This window comes from Bubalus bubalis, chromosome 14, assembly GCF_019923935.1.
Source record: "Bubalus bubalis isolate 160015118507 breed Murrah chromosome 14, NDDB_SH_1, whole genome shotgun sequence".
Taxonomy (NCBI): Eukaryota; Metazoa; Chordata; class Mammalia; order Artiodactyla; family Bovidae; genus Bubalus; species Bubalus bubalis.
The window spans coordinates 55,627,725-55,650,797 of NC_059170.1; the positions used below are offsets into that span (position 1 = coordinate 55,627,725).

General features: G+C 42.9%; 1 protein-coding gene across 7 annotated transcripts in view; it reads left to right on the forward strand.

Moving 5' to 3' along the window:
* BEND7 (BEN domain containing 7) overlaps positions 1-23,073 on the forward strand; it is an 88,049-nt gene that overhangs the window by 19,200 nt on the left and 45,776 nt on the right. For all 7 annotated transcript variants that reach the window (XM_025264373.3, XM_025264372.3, XM_045162712.1 and 4 more), the window contains 3 exons: positions 12,622-12,921; positions 15,968-16,090; positions 19,640-19,905. In XM_025264373.3, the coding sequence (XP_025120158.2) occupies positions 12,622-12,921; positions 15,968-16,090; positions 19,640-19,905 (689 nt within the window). The remainder of the gene's footprint in view (positions 1-12,621; positions 12,922-15,967; positions 16,091-19,639; positions 19,906-23,073) is intronic.

Consider the following 23,073-nt stretch of genomic DNA (forward strand, 5'->3'; position numbering starts at 1 on the left):
TTTTACAGTTTTCATTTATAAAGTTGAGAATAAGATATAAAATTAAAAAAATCCTGTCCCAGTCACCCTCTCCAGCAATAACCATAGAGTATTTGTAAAAAATACAGGCATGTGTGTTACAAAAAGGAGAATGGGGCTTTCCCTGGTGGCACAGTGGATAAGAATCCACCTGCCAACTCAGGGGACATAGGTTCGATAATCCCTGGTCCAGGAGGATTCCACATTCTATGGAGCAACTAAGCCCATATACCACAACTACTGAACCCTCGCTGTAGAGCCCATGAGCTGCAGCTACTGAAGCCCGTGCACCCTAGAGTCCATGCTCCACAGCTAGAGAAGGCACTGCAGTGAGAAACCTGAGCACCGCAACTAGAGAGTGGCCCCCGCTCTCTGCAACTAGAGAAAGCCTGCACACAATAACTAAGACCCAGCACAGCCAAAAATGAATGGAAAATAAACTAACCATTAAAAAAAGGAAAATGGAATTATCCTGTATAATGTTTTGTAATGTTTTTTTTTTTTTTTGCTTAACCAAATCTCCATCTGTTCCACACAGGTTGAGTGCCTAGTTTAAGCCAGGCAGGCTCTGACTATCCAGTATTGAAGGAAATAATCATGGTCTCAGCCTTCATGGAGTTTATAGGATAATCCTGCACTTATTTCCAAATGACTGTAAAAAGGTCCCCTTCATCCTTTTCAGACATGTAAAGATACACTGTAATCTCAGTCTATAGATATGTCATAATTCACTTATCTAATACTCACTGATTGATGTCTGGGTGGTTTGCGATGTCTCACTAGTGAAAATGATACTACCGTGTATGTTCTTTTAAGTATGTCATAAATACTTGTCTAAATGTTTCTGTAGGATAAATGCCTATGAGTGGAATTGCTGAATTTTCCCAAAAAGGACCCATACCTGCAGCCTATGAGAGGGACTGTAACCCTACACCTTCATCAAAAATGGGCTTTTTGAATCTGTTTGTCATTTTTAGTCACTAAATCATGTCCAGCTCTTGCAACCCCATGGACTGTAGCCTTCTAGGCTCCTCTGTCCATGGGATTTCCCAGGCAAGAATACCAGAGTGGTTGCCATTTCCTTCTCCAGGGGATCTTCCCAACCCAGGGATCAAAATCGAGTCTCTTGCTTGGCAAGTGGATTTTTTACCATTACACCATCTGGGACGCCCTATGAATCTATTGTTAAATCACTTCAGTCGTGTCTGACTCTGTGTTACCCCATGGACGGCAGCCCACCAGGCTCCCCCGTCCCTGGGATCCTCCAAGCAAGAACCCTGGAGTGGGTTGCCATTTCCTTCTCCAATGCATGAAAGTGAAAAGTGAATATGAAGTCGCTCACTTGTGTCCTACTCTTAGTGACCCCATGGACTGCAGCCTACCAGGCTCCTCTGCCAATGGGATTTTCCAGGCAAGAGTACTGGAGTGGGGTGCCATTGCCTTCTCCGTATGAATCTATAGTCTTTGCCAAATTAACAGACAAAGAATTTCACATTATGTAATTTTTGTTACATCAATCATTAGGGACATTAAGAGATTTGAACTATTTATTTCCCTTGTGAATTGCATGTTCCTGTCTTGTGCCCATTTCCCATTGTTAGTAGGTATGTGTTGTCATCTTCTTCACTGATGTGTAAGACCTCTCCTGTACATTTGGGATCTGAACTCTTTGGTTTGATTATTCCTTAACATTATTTGAAGTGGTGGCTTCTGACCTACCCACTTAATGTGGCTGGAGTTACAGTCCATGTCTGATGAAGGAACATTCGATTGGGAGGCCATGCTGTATTTGTTATAAAATCAAATTTTTCCTTGTTATAAGTACATTTGGGGAAGAGAAAAGTAGATAAACTCTCTGAATTGGTTGGATAGTTCTAGTGGTATCCTATTGCTTTCTTCATTGATGTCCTGTCATTTTCAGGATAAAGTGAAAACATCAAGGTCCCTGTGTTCTCTGTTTTGCGCATTCAGTGATCATTCAGTCCAGCTAATCAGCTTCTCACCACGGCCTGCCTGGTTTTTCCTCTGCCTCCAGTGCTCTTCCCTCTTCTCTCCCTCAGAGCGCCCACGGACTTGCTGGCCACATATTCTTCACCAACTCAGGTCTTTCTGTCTTCATGGAGTCAGCTGTAATCCTCACAAAGTGATCTCGTCAATTCCCAAAAATGCTCATAATTTAGGCATCATCCAAGGCATTTATCCTGTGTTCTCTCAGTTTAATCGGTCTGATCATGCGATAAATGTATTCCTAGAGCACGTAGCTGGGGACAGTCATATGCAACAGCCCTTTGCCTTCTGTAATGGTTCTGAGTTGGGACCATGGGGCCCTGGGTTGTTCCATGGAGATAGGGATCTGCATATTTCGGTGGGCTCAAAGCAGAGGATACTTGCATTTGTTTTTTTTGGATAAAGCATGAAGCCATCAAAGAAAATTGTTCCTTCATCCCCTTTTAGGGCTTTGCCCCTAAGCTTCTCATGGATGTTTTTTCTACTCTGTCTGTAGATGTTCTTTGAGGGACATACTTTTTAAAATTTATTTTTAATTGGAGGATAATTGTTTTACAATGTTGTGTTAGTTTCTGGTATACAGTGAAGTCAGCCATATGTATGCATATATCCCCTCCCTCCTGGACCTCTCTCCCACCCCACCCTGATCCCACCTCTCTACCTCTCTAGGTCATCACAGCACTGAGCTGAGCTCCCCGTGCTGTACAGCAGCTTCCCACCAGCTATCAGCTTTACACGCGGTAATGTGCATGTCAGTGTTACTCTCTCAATTCGTCCCACTGAGGGACACATTTGAGAAGCAGCATGACAGCCCATGTTGATTCATGTCCTGGTATTTCTTTGCTCCCCTGGCCCTTCTTACCCATCTCAAGCCCTTCTTCCCCTTTCTGCTTTGCAGGCCCATTTTCCCAGCCTGGACCCATGGCATTCTGTCTTGGGACCTGTCTTGGCATCACTTCCTCAGCCTCAGTTAAAAAAAGCTCCTGCCTCCCATGCTGGCTATGGGTGTCCCAGGCTGGGTGAGCTTGCCCACGTGTCAGGAGAGAGGCCCTGGGTCCTCGGAATCCTTGTGCATTCATCTGGGTTCCAAGCGAGGCTGTAAACTCCTGGAGGGGAGAGATGGTATCTTGTCTTTCTTGTCTTTTTCTTTATTTGGTCCTACAGAAATCTCATATTTAGTAGTGGTAGTACAGTAAATATTTATTGAATAGATGAATGAACCTGATGTTATGTAAACAGATTTGTAAGGAACCTCGTCTTTTCAATGAAAACACCATCTATGCCCTGGGCTTCTTAATTATATTCCACCTAACACTTCAGTTGAACAGGAGGGTCCCCCAGCACATGGCAGCAAGCATGCGGGTTAACTCCCCCGATCAACACATTTGATTCCACCAGTTCACCGATCCTGCAGCCGAGGTTTGCGTCCTTCCTTCTCAGTGGCATTTAGACTACACAGTGTTCTCAGCTGGACTCCAAGGACTGTTTTGGGAATGCAGGTTCTGACACATTCTCTTCAGTAGATCTTGGCTCCTCTTTATTTGGGGGATTCCACTTCAGATTGCTTCGGAACAAAGGGTTCACTTTGGCAGCCATCACTCTATTCTCTGTGCTTTTCAGACCCTTCTTGCCATTAGCACCCCCAGGCCTGCGTGTCCCTGGTAAATGTGGCTGCCACCCCCAGGGACAGCCAGTCAGGTCCTTGATAGTGTCTGCAAGTCAGCTCAGGTTTGGGGCAATGATGCTAACCCGGGTCTTCTGAGAGTGCAGAGTCCACTGCAGGTGCCTGGCTATTCAACTCACGTGTTGAGCATTGTGGTGGAGAGAGCTGCTGTGTGGTCTTGATGGGCCCTGCTTCCTTTTTTCCTGCTCTTTTTCTCACTGCTGTCATTTGACAGGTCGGAGTTCAGCCTTTTCTACAATACGGCTCCATGCCAGCTTCTGCTAGTGTTTGAGAAGGAGGTACTTGCATTGTTCAGTATAAATCATGGTTATCTCAGTATTTCTCACTGATAAACTCAACTTTTTTCTGTTTAACTACCATTACCTGCAAAATGCAAGGAGTTTTTTTGTTTGTTCGTTTGCAGTGAATTTTAAACCTTTTTTTGGGGCTGCACTCTGTGGCTTTTGGAGTCTTAGTTCCTCAACTGGGGATCGAACCCTGGGCCTACAGCAGTGAAAGTCCTGAGTCTTAACCACTGGACCGCCAGGAAGTTCCCTTAAAAGGCCTTTTCCAAAAAGGATGTTCACAGTGGTATGCAGCCATCGCCACTGTTTCCAGCACTTCTTCAACATCCCAGACAGGAGGCATCCTTAATGCCACTCCTTCGGCACATCTTCTCAGAGGTTCCTCCTCTGTTTCTAGAACTGGAGGGGTCAGCTCTTTAGACCATAACATTGCCCAGCCTCCTGCCTAGAAGCTACAGTTTGAGGCCACTTTTTCCTATGGATAATGAACAGTGTTCGTGATAACCCGTCAAGTGTTTGAAGAGGAGTCACTCAGTAGCTATTTGTCTCTCAGAGAAACAACCCAACTTCTTTAACCTTTCTTTGATCCTTTCATCTTTTTTGTTGACTTTTGCATGATCTCAAGTTTCTCGACAGCCTCTTTCAGATCAGATCAGATCAGTCGCTCAGTCATGTCCGACTCTTTGCGACCCCATGAATCGCAGAACGCCAGGCCTCCCTGTCCATCACCAACTCCCGGAGTTCACTGAGACTCACGTCCATCGAGTCAGTGATGCCATCCAGCCATCTCATCCTCTGTCATCCCCTTCTCCTCTTGCCCCCAATCCCTCCCAGCATCAGAGTCTTTTCCAGTGAGTCAACTCTTCGCATGAGGTGGCCAAAGTACTGGAGTTTCAGCTTTAGCATCATTCCTTCCAGAGAAATCCCAGGGCTGATCTTCAGAATGGACTGGTTGGATCTCCTTGCAGTCCAAGGGACTCTCAAGAGTCTTCTCCAACACCACAGTTCAAAAGCATCAATTCTTCACGCTCAGCTTTCTTCATAGTCCAACTCTCATATCCATACATGACCACTAGAAAAACCATAGCCTTGACTAGATGAATCTTTGTTGGCAAAGTAATGTCTGTGCTTTTGAATATGCTATCTAGGTTGGTCATAACTTTTCTTCCAAGGAGTAAGTGTCTTTTAATTTCATGGCTGCAATCACCATCTGCAGTGATTTTGGAGCCCAGAAAAATAAAGTCTGACACTGTTTCCACTGTTTCCCCATCTATTTCCCATGAAGTGATGGGACCCGATGCCATAATCTTCGTTTTCTGAATGTTGAGCTTTAAGCCAACTTTTTCACTCTCCACTTTCACTTTCATCAAGAGGCTTTTGAGTTCCTCCTCACTTTCTGCCATAAGGGTGGTGTCATCTGCATATCTGAGGTTATTGATATTTCTCCCAGCAATCTTGATTCCAGCTTGTGTTTCTTCCAGCCCAGTGTTTCTCATGATGTACTCTGCATATAAGTAAATAAACAGGGTGACAATATACAGCCTTGATGAACTCCTTTTCCTATTTGGAACCAGGCTGTTCCATGTCCAGTTCTAACTGTTGCTTCCTGACCTGCATGCAAATTTCTCAAGAGGCAGGTCAGGTGGTCTGGTATTCCCATCTCTTTCAGAATTTTCCACAGTTTATTGTGATCCACACAGTCAAAGGCTTTGGCATAGTCAATAAAGCAGAAATAGATGCTTTTCTGGAACTCTCTTGCTTTTTCCATGGTCCAGCGGATGTTGGCAATTTGATCTCTGGTCCCTCTGCCTTTTCTAAAACCAGCTTGAACATCAGGAAGTTTATGGTTCACATATTGCTGAAGCCTGGCTTGGAGAATTTTGAGCATTACTTTACTAGCGTGTGAGATGAATGCAATTGTGTGGTACTTTGAGCATTCTTTGGCATTGCCTTTCTTTGGGATTGGGATGAAAACTGACCTTTTCCAGTCCTGTGGCCACTGCTGAGTTTTCCAAATTTGCTGGCATATTGAGTGGAGCACTTTCACAGCCTCTTTAAAAGAGTGCAAAACTGGACGTGACGGGAGGTCCCTGGCGGCTGTGGTTAGAACCCTGTGCTTTCGCTGCCGTGGCCCATGTTCAATCCCTGGTCAGGGAACTAAGATACCCCAAGTTGTGTGGTTCGGCCAAAAACAAACAAAAAGGCTGGACATGATACCACAGTAAGAGCCAAAGCATACTGGATGTAGTGGTGACTGTCCCTCAGTACTCTCAGTGTCCGTCAGTCCTTCTGTAGACGTGAGTTAGGGAGTGGCACCCTGGAGATGGACTGGACGGTGGTCAGGGCGCGCAAGGAGCTAGAGATGACACAGTTGTGACCACGGTGACTGCTGCCTGCCCCGGGGACTCAGTCCAGGAGGAGCAGGTGAACTCACTTGGCCAGCCGAGACACACATGAGCTCATAGCTTTTAATGTTGAAATGAGGGTACTGAGCTCTCTACGTGTTAGATTAACAGGAAACCTAGTATCTCTATATAAGATGTCCTGCCACCCCCTGAGTTGTTTGTGAGCCCAAGGGGTTGTCTCAGTGCAAAGGGGCCAGGTACCACTGGTGGCAACAGTAGCTACCGCTGCCACCAGTATTCCCACTTCATCACCATCAGCTTCTTGTATATTCCCAACTGCCTGCCGACTATATGAATTTCCTTTGTCAGAACTAGCCTCAGGGTGGTGGTCCAATGGCTAAAAATCCGTGCTCCTAATACAGGGGACCTGGGTTCGATCCCTTGTCGGGGGACTAGATCCCACATGCCACAACTAAAGATCCCACATGCTTCAGCTAAGACTCGACACAGCCAAATAAATAATAAAATAATAGATTTTTAAAAAAAAAACTAGCCTCATTGTATTCCCACTCCCCTGCAACCTTCTAATTCTCTGACCGATGTTAGATAGCATCCATTCAGTTACCCCAGCTAGAAACCTCGGATTTATCTTTCACTGATTCTCCTTCACGTCCTCACCCCCATCCCCACATCCAGTGAATCAGCAAGTCTATTTGGTGAACCTTCTTCAGTGTCTCCCTCTCCATTCCCATCCCCCTATCCTGGCCCAGACTGTCATGGCCATTCACAAAGCCTTTAGCAATAACCTTCTGGCTGGTTTCCTCTCCCCTCGCTACTTTTACCATAGTTTTGCCAGATTTGTTTTTCTAAGGGAAAGATCTGATTGTTTACCATCCTTATGTTAAAGAGAGAGTGAATTTGAAATTACCCAGAGCAGGGACTTCCATGGTGGTCCAGTGGCTAAGACTCCATGCTCCCAATGCAGGGGGCCTGGGTTCAGTCCCTGGTCAGGGAACTAGATCCCATATACCTCAACCTAGAGTTCACATGCCGTAACTAAAGATCCTGCCTGCCACTGCTAAGATTTGGTACAGCCAGATAAATAAATAAAAATATTGAAATAAATAACCCAGAGCAATAACCCAATATCTCCAGTGCAAAATTATTCTTCCTTAACCTGGCACCTTAATGGGATGACCTCACTGTATGTGTTGACTTCATCACCTGCCACTTTTCTTTATGAACCTTAAACTCCTGGCACACAGACCGCTGTTCAGGAAGAAGAGGGGGAAGTGGTACAGCTGTGCCATCTACCCAGACAGTGAGCTTCTGCCAGCAAGAGTGATGCTCAGGGGCCACCCTCCCCAGCCCCAAGGGAATGGGAGGTGAATAACTTTCACACAGGGGACTTCAGGGAGGCAGGGTCCTCAGAGAAGGTCCACCATTTAGCTCTAGCAAGAAATCAGAGGTGTCTACAGATAGCAGGGTAGTCTGCTAGCTGGAGTTCTGGGGGCACATACTTAAAAGAGGTGCAGGTCAGCAGGCTGGGGAAAATCAGGACCATTTTTCAGAATAACCAACCCATACAAAAGGATGTGAGTAAAAGATGTTCAAAGATTTGGAAGGGGAGTACCTTTAAATTTGAACAGGATGATCTTTCTATCTCTGGGGCCCAGGAGATGCTGATAAATTACTGAATAAGAGGGGGAAGAGGGGGAAGTGGTACAGCTGTGCCATCTACCCAGACAGTGAGCTTCTGCCTGCAAGAGTGATGCTCAGGGGCCACCCTCCACAGCCCCAAGGGAATGGGATCTGAATAACTTGATTCCTCTTATTCTAAACTTTATTCATCTTATTCAGTAACTTATTCTTCTTACTGTATTTCTGGTACTTTTTCACTCCATCCTATTAATATTGGGTTGGCCAAAAGGTTCATTCGGATTCATTTTTATATTTGGCAAAACTAATACAGTTATGTAAAGTTTAAAAATAAAATAAAATTTAAATAAAGATTAAAAAAAAAAAACAAAAGGTTCATTCGGATTTTTCTCTGTATATGGTTTGTTTATAAACCTTAGTATCACATTTAATTCTTTTTTTTCTTTTTTAAATTAATTAATTTTTTAATATAAATTTATTTATTTTAATTGGAGGCTAATTACTTTACAATATTGTATTGGTTTTGCCATAGATCAACATGAATCCACCATGGGTATACACGTGTTCCCAATCCTGAACCCCCCTCCCACCTCCCTCCCCATACCATCCCTCTGGGTCATCCCAGTTCACCAGCCCCAAGCATCCTGTATCATTTAATTCTACTAGACCTCATTCTGGTTGTGATACAACATTTCTTTCATTTACATAAAGAAGGTGTATGAAATGACTGTTACAGCTCAACACTAGTTAATTTTCGATGCAAAGATGTGACTATTTTGAGTCTTTGTGAAAAGAAGGCATATAGAAATGGATATATAATGTTAAGGCACATCATCTCACTCTATCTTTGAGCATTACTGCCTTTTTTCTTTCATTACCCCAAACAATGAATAATCGTGTTCTGTGTAATGTTGTTCTCTCCTGACCAAGTCATCCTGTATGATGATTTCTGTGTTTCAAGACTCTCTGTTCTGTATTATGCAAATTATTTACGTAAAGGAAAGTAATCTATGTAAAGGAAAGTGAGTCTTGAAATTTAGCAAAGGGTAAAATCCAACCTGTAATCTTTTTTCAGTCTTGTCCAAGGAGTCCAGTTACTAAACATATAAACCATTTTTCATTTAAGATTGTTTTACTATAATTCATGGATCCATATTTGTAAGATTCCTGTTCATTTTCTCTAAAAAGATCCAGCCCTTTGTGGTTAAACATGAAAAAAGGCGTGGTTAGGTTTGGAAAGTGAACAGGTTTCCTTATGGAATTGTTGCTTCTTTTTGTTATTGTTGTTCTTTGTTTTTGTTTTTTGCCCATATTGCACAGCTTGCGGGACCTTAGTTCCCCAACCAGGAATTGAAACATTTTTGGCAGTGAAAGTGCGGAGTCCTAACCACTGGGCAACCAGGGAATTCCCTGGAATCATGCTTCTTTAGAGCTTCTTTGCATTTACACATGGGGAGGACATCAACTTATTAGAATTGGAAAGACAAAGAGGTCAACTAGTGCTTCAAATCTCAACATCTTAATTTATCCCTTTTTTTTTTTTTTTTTTTTTGAGTCAGAGAACTTGGCTTCACTGTAGCAATCAGAATAAGCCCACTCTTTCTGAGAAGGACATACGTGACTTTTAGAGCTGTTTGGTGCCCTGTGAACATCTTGGTAATGGGAAAAACGTACCTCCCTCCTTGACTGCTCCCCCTGGTTTATGCCAGGCATGGTCTGGTTCAGAATTCGCTTTTACAGTTCAGGAAGCTGAAGCCTGAGAATAGCAGGTGGCTCGTCTCGTATCAAGTAGCAAGTCAGTACAATTGGGAAGTGAGTCCAGGTCTGGGAGCCCCGGCCCCAGCCTGTCCCCGACCCACCCCCCAGCATCCGTGGTCCAAGCCTGCAAGCTTCACCCTCTCCATCCCAGTGTGTGCAGGCTGCTCAGCTTTCTCTGTCGTCCCCACTTTTAGTCTTTAGGTCTCCCTCCTGATCCTCTGCTGCATCCCTCCTGAATATGTGAGGACTCAATTCCCCTCTCTCTGCAGAGTGCATCATCCCCACCCCACCCCCGCCCCATGTGTGTGTGTGAGAGAGAGACAGAGACAGAGCTCAAGAGAGAGAGATGCGGTTCTAGGGCCTCCTCCCCAGGTGGTGTGGTCAGGGCTGCTCCTGACTTCTATGGCTAAAGGAAGGACAGCTCATCCCACTGCACTCTGGGGACACCCAGCCTGTCACCGCTAAGAGGCCACCCGGCAACCAGCCCGTTTCCAGCCTTCCCCACGTCTCTCAGCTTTCCTTGACTCCAGCAGTTCTTACACTTAGCTGTTTTCTGTCCTTTCAGCTGTCCCACAGTTGGATAGACTGTGAGCTCTCTTCTCAGAAAGTCAGCCAGCTCTGCTACCTGCCTTCACAGCCCCCTGTTTTTCTTCCTCCTCAGTCCCAGGTCCTAATCTGTTGTCATGGTTTGCCTCTTGTTTTGATTTTGTAAGAAATGTTTCTAAGTGTCAGCCCACAGCCAGGATGTCCCTCTCTTCCACAATCCTGGTTGTCCTCTTGAAAGTATCAAGTGTGCAGAATTCACACTGTACTTTCAGTCTTGTAAGTTTCAGAGCTGTAGGTTCTGGGACTGTGAAACTAAGCTCATGACAAAGCAACTTTGATCTTAGAAAGTTTCAGGATCCTCATGACCTTTTTTCCCTCCTTCTGAAGACAGCACTTTATCATAGGATTCAGTCACTGGAGCAGAAGTGGAACCTTTGAAAAGAGAGTGGCCCTTTGGCTGTGATGCGTCAGGGTTCATGTGGGGAGTAAGCTGGCACTGATCCAGGCCCCAGGCAGCATGCCCGCCTCTGCCTGGCTTGGCTGGTATGGTTCTTGCCAGGGCCCTGGGAGGGAGGGGAGTGGCAGCCACCAGCCAGTGTCAACTGAGATCAGCACGCTGCAGCCTGGATGCGTGTGTGACATCCCTGGTCCAGAATAAAAGCCCTGCAGGAAAGAAGCTCCTTCCTGCCCAAGCTGTGCTGTTAGTCACGCCGGGAAAGGGCGGGTTTGGATGCTGAAGGTAACAGCAGCCACACTGGCTTATAGATTTATCTCTCAGAATTCCTCTGGGACCTCTTCCAGACACACCCTGTTCCCCAGACATCCTGAGAAAGTTGTAAATGCTGGCTCCGCATTTCTTCAGTTGTGCTCGGTCATTCGTTCTCATAAAAATCTGGAACATGATTTATTGTTTCTGTATTGTCATTTTCACAGGTGTTTGAAATGAAAAGAGTTTTATGACAAAGTAAAATATTTCTCCTCTCAAGCATATGCCAACACAGAGCAGTATTGTAAATTTGGAAATCTGTATTAATTCTGCATGTGTTCATGTTAGATATTAAAGACAATTAATACTTTTGTTACCATTTTAAAAATTGAAGATACTAACTTCACAGCATAAAAATAGAAAAGTTTCCTTACGTTCAGTTTTGTTACTGTTGTTGTTAAGTTTGCTGAGTCGTGTCCGACTCTTTGTGACCCCGTGGACTTTTTCAAGCAAGAATAATGGAATGGGTTGCCATTTCCTTCTCTATTACATTCAGTCATGTATTTGTGTATTAATAAGCTAAATAACTAGTCAATGCAAAATACCTGTATTCATTGTGCAGTTACCAGTCTGATAGAGAAATCTGGCTAATATGATGCTGAGGGTATTACAACATAATTATATTAAATGTACTCAGGACTTCCCTGGTGGTCCGGTAGTTAAGATTCCGAGTTCCCAATGTAGGGTGCGTGGGTTTGATCCCTGGTCAGGAACTAAGATCCCACATGCTGCACAAATGTGGCCAAAAATTAAAAATAAATAAATAAATGTGCTAGATTTATTTGTAGGAGCTGTTTTTTGTAATAGATGCTTTCTGCGGGGCTTTTCCTTTCTTCATAGTTGAAATTTCAAGCATTTAGTAGAGTGACTGTATGAGTGTGTACCGTGGCATTAGACTTTTATTTTAAAACTCAGATTAGAGAAAAAAAAGAAAAGACTACTTCCCTTAATCTTTGTAAAGTTACTGGCTGATGACAATTTAAGAAGATAGTATGTTTGCGGTGGGCTTCCTTTGTGGCTCAGCAGTACAGAACCTAGCTGCCAGTGCAGGAGATAAGGGTTCAATCCTTGTTTTGGGAAGATCCCCTGGAGACAGGAATGGGAACCCACTCCAGTATTCTTGCCTGGAGAATTCCATGGACAGAGGAGCCTGGTGGGCTACAGTCCATGAGGTCACAAAGAGTTGGACACGACTGAGAGGCTGAGCAAGCATGCACACGTGTGTGAAATAGCCCGTAATAGATCTAGATCTAATAGATCCTTTGATGATATTATTTATAGAAAATATTTTATATCTGTATAATTTCAGAGTCATCTTTAAGTAATATTTATTAAGTAATATTTATTCAGTGCAATACAGATACTTTGGTTCAAAAAAAAAAAAATCCTCTGAGGAAAGAAGATTCTTAAAAGAGAAGCTTGCATCTGGAGTCAGTAATCCTCCCCCGATTCCAAAGAAGGAAGGGGGGGTGTCTCGTTTTGCTTTTTTTCTGGTAGTGGATTATTTTTTCTTTCACTAATTTACAGTGCTATCTCTGGCCCTGTTTCCATTAGGAGATGAAAGCATGGAAATTAAAAAACAAATTACAGGAATGAGAAGATTACTGAATGACAGTGCTGGGAGGATATATCAGCGTGTGGGCAAGGATGGGGAGAAACTTAAAGAGGAACCCCAGGATTTGGATGCGATTTGGCCTCAGCGTTTGAACTCTGCAGAGGCCCCCCCGAGCCTCCACCCGTCTTCCCGGGGCACGTGGAACGAGCTGCCACCCCAGAGCGGGCAGTTCTCAGGGCAGTATGGCACCCGCTCCAGAACCTTCCAGAGCCAGCCCCACACCTCTGGGAGCTCCAATGGTATGGCCCTCATCAGATGCTCACAGTCGTCCCAATATGTTTTCTGTCTATAAACATTTAGTATGTTCTTTGAGTTCTATATAGTAAACCCTCCTTTAATCATGTACCTTAATTGAATTATTTTAAAAGATAGGGAAGACATAAAGGAAAAAGTATAAAAAAATCTAGACTTGAGATGCAGGAAAAACTGGGGGTTCTCTACTAGAAGGGATAGTTTCTTGATAGACACTTTAGCTCTTTAAAAAGTCAAAGCCATCACTGGCTGAGATACGGATATTATTGTCACAAACAACTGAACATTAGGGCAGAAAGAGCTCCACTGTGGCATTAAAAGAAGCTTCCTGGTCACATGGTGTATTCTTAACACATCCCCTTGCTAAGTCCTGGGCTTTCTTCATTATAGGACGAGTCATTTAAAGGGAGGACTGATGACCCCGCCAGTCAAGTGACACCTTGACTTTAACCTCCCATTCAAGCTCCTGAACCAGACGATCCATATTTTATAACTTGCTTCATTCAGGTTGAAAATTATTCCTTTAAAGTAAAATTTCCTTAATTTAAATTCCTAATGGGTTTTTAAAAATTAATTGGAGTATAGTTGATTTATAGTGTTGTGTTAGTTTCAGGTGTACAGCAAAGTGAATCAGTGATACACTTAAATATATCCACTCTTTCTTAGATTCTTTTCCCATGTTGGTCACCATAGAATATTGAGTAGAGTTCCCTGTGCTATTCAGTAGGTTCTTATTAGTTATCTATTTTAAATTCCTAATTGTTAGGGGAAAAAAAACTCAAATGGCAATTTTTTTTCCCCAAAACATAAGGAAAAACTTGATTTCTCCATTCATGTTAATTTTCCCTCCAGTGACACTGTTATTTGTGTTATAAATTACATACAGATGTGCAGATCTGTAGTTTTAACAAAGGGAATGAGAAGAAAGGAAGAACGCATTTCTAGTTTCTTTAAAAAGTTAGGGATTTTCCCCCCTGTTCATCATCCTTCAAGGAAAAGACAATTATTGTGAATTTTTTTTTTTTTAAACAGTTTGTGATAACCAGTTCAAAGGTATAAAAAGCCATCATTAGCCACTGCTGAAGAGACAGGGAGGGACCCCAAGAGATGTATGGGTGTCTTCTGTCTCTCTTAATATTACATAAGCCAATATCAGATTCTCATGCTGGCGTGCTTCCAGGTTAGAAAGAGATGGCTCTTTAAAAAGTCCTCCATAAAAATAAAAAGGTAGTTCTCTTTAAAATTAGAAAATGATTTATAACAAGATGAAAAGGATTGGTTTTGTCCTCTAAAATGCTACAGACTTGGAATAGTGACTAGGAATATTCACAAAGTCCTCCTAACTCTACTGCCATGGGAGAAATGACTAGAGAAATAAAATGGCCTCAGGTATCTATGAAGCTAATAAGCGCCCCCATCAGGAAGTATTGGGTGAATAGTGTTCTATTTTCCAGGCCCCAACAAGGATGGTGGATTTACTTTGAAAAATATTAGTAATGGTCAGAGTTACAAACCTAAATTCCCCCATATTTGTTTTAAAATACTTCTGTGTTAATGGCGTATTGTTGATCGGAATACATTTGGTATCTCATTGGAGTTTTAATTTAATCATTTGTAGTTTTAAAGTTGTAACATCTCATTTTGCTACAACTCTGAATGTAAATAATTGTGCTGCTCCACACATTAAGTATTCCATGGTTTTGCTGTGGTGAAACTTTCAATAATTAATATTCGCAAAGAATACATATTGCAAGTTTTGCTGTGGTGAAACTTTCAATAATTAATATTCGCAAAGAATGCATATTGCAGGATGTAAATTACATTTAACATATAGTAAAGAATATAGCTGGACCAAAACTGTAGAACTTCCCTCTTCCACCTATGAAAAAACCCAAGTGAGAGCCGTATCTTATCCTGATCGCCTTTAAGGGAACTTGGATACTGAGGCCAGGGGTACTGTACTGAAAGCATGGTTTTACAAATGTCCCATTTTATTCCAGCAATAATAGGAAGATATTTGTTTACATGTAAGGAAAACAGAATAGGACAATTTTATGACATATTCAACAGTGAAAAGGGCGTCCCTGATAGCTCAGTTGGTAAAGAATCCGCCTGCAATGCAGGAGACCCCGGTTTGATTCCTGGGTCGGGAAGATCCACTGGAAAAGGGATAGGCTACCCACTCCAGTATTCTTGAGCTTCCCTTGTGGCTCAGCTGGTAAAAGAATCCGCCTGCAATGCAGGAGACCTGCGTTCTATTCCTGGGTTGGGAAGACCCCCTGGAGAAGGGAAAGGCTACCGACTCCAGTATTCTGGCCTGGAGAATTCCATGGACTGTATAGTTCCTGGGGTCGCAAAGAGTTGGACACAACTGAGCGACTTTCACTTTCAAACAGTGAAAATGAGACTAAATTGAAACTGAAGAACGGGGAATGGACTATGTAGAAGGGCACTCTTTTATGAAGCTGGAGAAGAGCCAACGCACCAGCAGCCTCTGACCCCTTAAGTTCACATGGACCCTCCCAGACCCTGCTGCCCCCGCTTCCCCCCACCCAGACATACCACACCCAGCACAAAAGCAATGTGTTGACAGTTCTTAATTTTTGGAATCACATGGTTAATGCTAAAACTGTCTTTTAAATAGTTAGATACATTTAACTCTTAGTATGAACTCTCAGGACATGTGCAGCTACCCAGTTTGTTTGGATTTAGATAAAGGCTGTTCACAGAGCTAGTTTTTTGTGCAAAATAGCACAAGTGTGTTCTTAGACAATGTTTTCTGTATCGTTATCTGAGATGAACTGGGGTGACAGTGGTGGGGGGGGGCACTGTGACAGCAAACCGTGTGTGTCCATTCACACGGGCTGCGCCACCCTGTGACACGACACACGCCTGACAGCAGAGAAACCTGGACAGTTAGCTAAAGCCAGACCCCAGCATTCAGGCTGTGAAAAGCACCGGGTACCTTTTTTATTTTCCTCTTTATATTCTTGCTGTTGCTTGGCGGCCATCATTCTCTCTTTTCGTGCTCAGGAGAACTTCCAGTGGTGAATTCATCAGCTGGATCCAACTGCTGCACTTGTAACTGCCAGTCGACGTTGCAGGCCATCCTCCAAGAGCTCAAGACCATGCGGAAACTGATGCAGATTCAGGCAGGTACGCAGATCCGGCCTCAGAGGGAGGATCTTCAGTGGGGATGTTCATTATGCTTTGGTTACGCTGTGTCTCCCACCTTGCTGTCTCACCAGCGAGGTTTCCTTTATATATAATTTATTTAAAAAAATTTTTTGGAAGTATAGTTGATGGTGCACTTCTTCAAGCATCCATTTTTCTCTGCTTTTTCCAGAACCCACCTTCCTGTTAGCCAGTCTCACAGATGCTTTCTGGCTGATACTGCTCACTCCTTCTGTACATGTGCTTCGGGTACTTCACAAATGTCAGCTAATTAAACTTTGAGACAATTACACCCGAAGGTGGGCAGAGCCCTTCGGCTCATCTCCCTAATGTAAATTGACAAGGAGGTTCGTGATGGGGAAGGAGGTGAGAATGGCTCATCTTCCCTCCTGAGAGGCTCGGTTTGGGGGGCTGTGTGCATCTTACAACCCTCGCTTCTGCACAAGCCCACCCTGCCTCCCACACTGGGCTCCCTGTGACAGGTGAGGAGCCAAGCAGCTCTGTACATGCAGAGGAGCCCTTAGGAAGCCTGGGCTCTGCTGGTAAAGATTCCAGAGTATCAGCTGACAAGAAACATTGGCCCTCAGGCTCTGCTTGTGGCTTTTCTCCCTAACATTCAGGTCAGAGAGGCTCTGAGACACCTCCGGTTTTGTCTTTTTATTTACACGGTGCTTTTTTTGTTGTTGTTGTTCTCGCTCCTGTTAGACAAGTTGAGGAACAGAAGAGCAGTGAACTTGCATTTTAGGGTCAGAGTCCCAGTCTGAACCTCAGATTTCTCATCTGTAACTAGAGTATTAATATCTAACTCACAGGGTTGTTTTGAAAATAGAAGAGATAGTAAATGCAGCTGAACTCGGTAAAGCATGATCTGAGCCTCAGCTATTTTGTGAGTGTTGTTACAAAGACCTGGAGCATTTCTTAGAAGTCTGGAAGTCTAGGTCCTTATTATAGTGGCTGTGATTTCTAGTCTCCCAAATTAGTAAAGAAAAAGCTTTTTTTTTTTGTCATAGGGGAGCCTCACGTGCTGCAGTCCATGGGGTCCCAAAGGGTCAGACACAACTTAGCGACTGAACAACAGCAACAGAAAATAATAAATCATTTCATTAAGCCTTCCACTTCATCAGGGAAAACTGCTCCTTAAGCTGGAAAATGGCCCAGTCATATATAACTAACTTCCCCCCTTTCCACTGTAAAGGTATTCAGACAGCTCAGAAATCGTCCTTGGTGCCATTTAGTTAATTCTAGTAAAATTTTAATATTCAGTGATGTGGTTTGATACTTAAAAAACTTAATACTTAAACATATCAGTCACCCAAGATCACGTGCAAGTGAAATGAGCAAAAGGCTTTCTGAGGAGCAACATCTAATTTTATGCACTGGATTTAGTCTTATCCCAAGGGAAAAAATAAAAGCATTTTGGTCAGGTCAGTAAGCATTTAACTCACCTTGTTCCACAAGGATAATCTGTGTTCTTATTAACCCAGCAGAGGCTAACATCTCCTAAATAAGGAGCTCAGAAAGAAAGGTTACTTCATTCTGTACAGATTTCTTTCCTCAGAGGAAGAATTTGTTAGCACTTAAGAAAATATGCGTATGAAATGGTAATGATTTATTTTGTTACTTAAGCTCCTTACTCCCCAAATGGCAAACTACAAATTGCAACCATTTAAATCCTTGACTGAAGCCTTCTGAGAATCTATTAAGTAAATGCCACTGTGTCTCCCTGTTTCCTTTTATGAACCTTTGCAGATTAGGGCAGTAAATGACCCCAGAGCTGTCAGGGATCCCAGAGGATAAACTGAATAAATTAGTCTCCTTTAAGTTTCTTAAACTGAAGAATATGTGTTGAGTAAGTAGATTGACTTTAAGGTTTATTACCTATAAAATGTAGATATACCTTCTACTTAGAAAGTTTCACCTTTACTTCAGGGAGAAGGCAAGGAATAAGATCAAGCAATTAAGATCTGATTCGAAAGAACACAGCTTTGTCCAGACTTGCAGAAGGAGAAGAAAACCTCAGACCCTGTGTTCTTTAAACTCAAAACATTTTCGCTTTTAATTTTGGAAAGTGAGACTTGGTGAGGCTGGAGTCCTAGATCATTGATAACTGCTTCAGTTGTCTAACTTTGCAAATGGAGACCTAGCCTCAGCTGAAAATTCAGATCTAACAGAAAAGTTCCAGTCCAGCTTATATATTGGGGATCCTTGGTGGAGCTTTTAAAAAATCCCGATACCCAGGCATCTCCCTGGGAAATTCCAGTCCCAATTAGTCTGGATTGAGGCTGAGGCACTGGCTTTCTTCTTCTTTTTTTTTTTTTAGGTGAATCCAGTGAAACTAATGTGTAGCTGAGGTTGAGAACCAGTGAGCTAGACTGCTTACTGCATGGGTGATTAAAAAACTTTGCAGTGCTCATTTGCAGTGCAAATAGTGTTTCTAATAGTTATTATAAATTTCTGTCCAGCCTAGAGATGCAGATATCAAGTTCAGAGTACAAATATTCCCCATTTACAACCTGATAAGAAATGATCCATATTATGTGCATGTCAAGAGTTTTAGGTTTTCATCTTATTTTTAGAGCTGTATTTCTGTGAAAAAGCAGCTGTGGTTATAGTTTTAAAAACCATATTAACACATGCAGATTTAAGTAATAATGCCATATTTCCCTACCAAACTTTAAATCAGACTATTTTTAAATGGTTAACAAACACTACGTCTTGAAGGGCACCTCTGAGAACTGTAATTACCATCCTTGATTCCCTTAAGTATATATTCAACATCAGCGCTCAGCTCTCAATCAGCGCTTCTCGTCTTTGGAACTCAGACCATTCCTGGACCTTACTGATTTGTTCTTCTTGTACTGAACTATATTTTTCCTATTTTTCAGCTACATAAAGCTGGGTTATGGAGAAACAGCCTGGTCAGAACCCAGTAGCATAGTGTGTGGAGATGGCTGATGTGTGGACAGTATTGGTTTGTGAGGCAGGAATAACTGGACCTGAAATTGACCAACAGACCTAGCCCACATGCTTACTGGTCATTCTCAAGTGATGCTTTTGATCAGACTTGCCCAAATGAGCATTGTTACCCGACTTTTGTTGATTTCGGCACCTGTAGGTTGCTGGCTACCAATCAGTTTAATCTCAAATGGAGTATTCCCAAGATTGGCTTTCCAAAAAACATAGATGTCTACACCTCAATTTAAGTTCTGGGGTTCTTGGGTATACAAAAATGTCATGTGATGCGTAAAATCACGCTTCAATGTTTTCTTATAGCTCATCATCCTTTCCTCCTATCGATTACCCACCAGGTAATCAATTAGCCACCAGGATTTAGAGGAGAGTTTTCTCTTGGGTTTTTTCTGCCTGTAGACCTTTTGAGGCAGCATTTGGTCATGCTCAGGTCCAGCGTGAGGTTGATCTCGATGTGCCCCATCCTCCAGTGAACCCATTTCAGCCTCAGCTGATGGAGCAAGAGTACTCTCCTAGGTTAGACACACGTGCCTGTACCATGTTTTTGTTTGTTGTTCACAGTTGGAACCCAAAACAGACAACAACCCCCAATTTCCCTTATCTGCTCCCAGCGAACTGCCGTCTCGCGCAAGAGAAATAAAAAGAAAAAAGTGCCCCCAAAGACTGTGGAACCTCTCACTGTGAAACAGAAGCCCAGTGCGTTGGAAGCTGAGAAGAAGGCTGCAGGGGCGCCCGAGAATTCCAGCCTCCCCGTGGCCGAGCACGCCTCCCCTGGGGAGAGCCACATTCTAGGATTTGGCATCGTGCTTGAATCACCAGCCTCCGATGTAAGTTGATGTTTTCTAGCTGCTCGTGCTAATATGTAACTTTCAGACACTGTGCCATATTTATACACTTTGCCCTTCACTAGTTTTGCCCAAGAAAACCAGAGAAGCTTGCAGAATACACGTGGGAAAGAGGAAAGGAGAACTCTTAATGCTCTCCTTGCCCAGAATTTTCTCTTCTGAAAATCTTAGGCCTTATTTACCTCAGCTTGTTTCCATTCTCTCCGAAAGGAGAGGGTGATGGAGTAAATATTCTGTTCACTAATTTTGTTAACATTTGTAATTTCGAAGCGGCCGTTTTCAATTTCCTCAGCATAGAGAGCTAAAAGAATGTAATTAAATCCTTTGTAGATGGACATAAATGAGCAGAACCCTACAGATAAGGTCACACCTTTCTAGAAACACAAACTAATAATAAAAAAAAGAGCAGTGCTCACGCTAATTCTATTTTATAGATGCAAGGATGCAAGCCACACTGCTAATTAGGTTGCAGTGCCGTGCCATTGAGTCTGTAATGATAGGTTAACACTCTGCAAAGGTTTTTCTATTTTAATATCATAGCTCGAAGGTCGTCACAGCCCAAGATACTAAATGACATCTAAGACAACCGTCTGACTTACCATTTTAGAGTCACACGGCCATAAACGAACTTAGCAACATGTTTTGTCGGCCACAGCGAACTCGCCTTAGTGTCTGAGTACACTGATGCTGTGAACCCCAACTTGTTGGGAGAGTTCCTAAAATAAACCAGAACGAGTGGGCTATTATTACCAGATGGCATAGGATGAGAACCCTGCTGAGAACTCCCACAGGCCTATATAGGATGCAAGTGTGGTCCTACTCTTCAACTTTAAATAAGAAATACATTGCTATTTTAAAACAGCATTCCTTTCACATTGGAAAAAGGCAGGCTGCTAGCTTGGGTCTTATTTAATAAAAGGAGGCAACGAAAATGATCATCTCCTGACTTTATTAGACTAGAAAATCACTTGAACTTTTATCTCCTCCTTGATGAGAAGAGTTCATGTTTGTTTTTTATCCATGAACACACGCACGATTGTTAAGAAGTTCTTCCAGACTAAAAACTTAGCCTTAGAAAATCATTAATGGTGACAGCCTTCCATCCTGGACTAGCTGGTTCATTTCCTCCTATCCGGTTGTTATTGTAGCTGAGGCCCTAGGTTCAAAACCCATGTCAATCACACATGTGGAAGCAGAGGCAGGTGATACCCCGGCACAAAGTACATTCAGCCTGAAGCAGCTTTCCCAATACTTTTATATTTTTCTTGAATTATTTAGAGCCTTCTTTCCTGTGATAGGCATTAGTGTATCAGGAGCAATCACTGGAGTTGTGAAAATCATCTTCTAAATGAGTCAATCTCATGCTAATCACTGAACTTCCTCTTTTTTTAATTTTTAAGCTCTAAACATACTTCAGAGATAAATTGAGAAAGATCTGATAAAGGCTATATGTACATTAGTGAAATAGAACTTTCCTTTATCAATATCAGAATGCCAAAAAAATAATTTGCTTTTTATTCATGATGAGTTTTGCTAACAAGAACTATTAAATTTAATAAAGCACATTTAGAATTGTTCATGAAGACTTAGGGGCTGACTATCTTTGATAGAAGAATAACATGCTTCTTAAAAAAAAGCAAAAACTGTATATAGATGTTATCTTTACGTTATCCAGCTGCTTTGCCCTTTGATTCATCTGTTGAATGGAAACTAACTGCCCTTAGAGAACCACACAGTGAGTCCCATCACTGGAAACTGTCCTCAGAGGGTCTTGCTGGCATGGATGAGGCTGGCCCCTTAGGTGGTGGGTCCATCAGTGCTAAAGGTGTCTAAATTTAGACGCCCTTCTTGTCTTTTATTATTCCTTAGCCATGAACCTTTTACACTTTGGTGGAAGTCCAGAGGAGAAAATAGAAAATAGATAATAATCTTACAGGAATTCTTCTATAAAACTGATTGGAGAAAAAGTAATAAAGCAGGATTATATGTAAGTAGATGGGCGTTATGTATCTGAAGACAGGCTCTGAAAATACCCAGTGTTGGGGAGATTAGGTCCAGAGTTGTAGGAGTGGGCATGTGGGCCAGTGTGGCTGCGTTGGTAGCACATGATCACATGAACATGGGCTCAGCAGTATATCAGACAGTGAAAGCCCCGACGTGTTATCCGAGGCCCTTGGCTTTTTTATCTTGTGGGCACTAGGGAGCCACTGCAGGTTTCAAGTAGAGGAATAGTCATATCCATGTTTAGACTGGAATCTGGAAGCGCCTTGTGGATGACTGATCAACACAGAGAAGAGACCAGAGAGCAGGAGACAGATAATTCCAGGCAGCCAGGTAAGAGATGGGCAGAGTCCAGCCGTGAGCAGTGAAGGGACAGAGAAGTGAGAAGCGCCCAGGAGGTACCCCCACGGGGACCTGGTGCCTTGGGAGAAGCAAGCCCCACAATGTCTATCCTGGAAAATGAGGTTAGTCAGTACTGACTTCCTTAACTGAGACAGGGAAGGCAGGAGCAGGCCTTCATTTCTGGATGGGAAGTAACAGGAGGTTGAGTATCCTCAAAAAGTCCAGTAGATGTTTGAAGCACAGGAAGAATATTAGAGCTAGAAGCAATGAAAAAAAGGACACATAAAACCTGTGACTTTATTGCTTTAAAAAAAATTTTTTTTATCAGAATTTAAAAAGAAATCATTTATTTATTTATTTTTGGCCACACCTTGCAGAGTGTGGGATCTTAGTTCCCTGACCAGGATTGGAACCTGTGCCCCCTGCAGTGGAAGCGCAGAGTCTTAACCACTGAACTGCCAGGGATGCTCCTTTATTGCTTTTTAAATGTAAAAAAAAAAAAAAAAATTAACCGTAAATTGTTTAAAGTTCACAATGTATGAAGTTATCTCTTTTATGCTGTGGCTTTTAGCATTGCCCCAATACAAATTTGTATGTCTGGGCACAAGCAGGAACATGAGGGGCTGTGGATCATTGCAAGGGGACCACCGAGCCCCTGACACCTGATGGGCAGCCCTGCTCAGTGCGGAAAAGCAGGGCATCCTAGTCAGCACTACCCGCAGTAAAGAGCCTCAGGCACACAGGGAACGCTGCCCCAGTGCCTGGCCCAGAAAAGGTGCTCAGTAAACAGCCATGCATCGCAGCTGC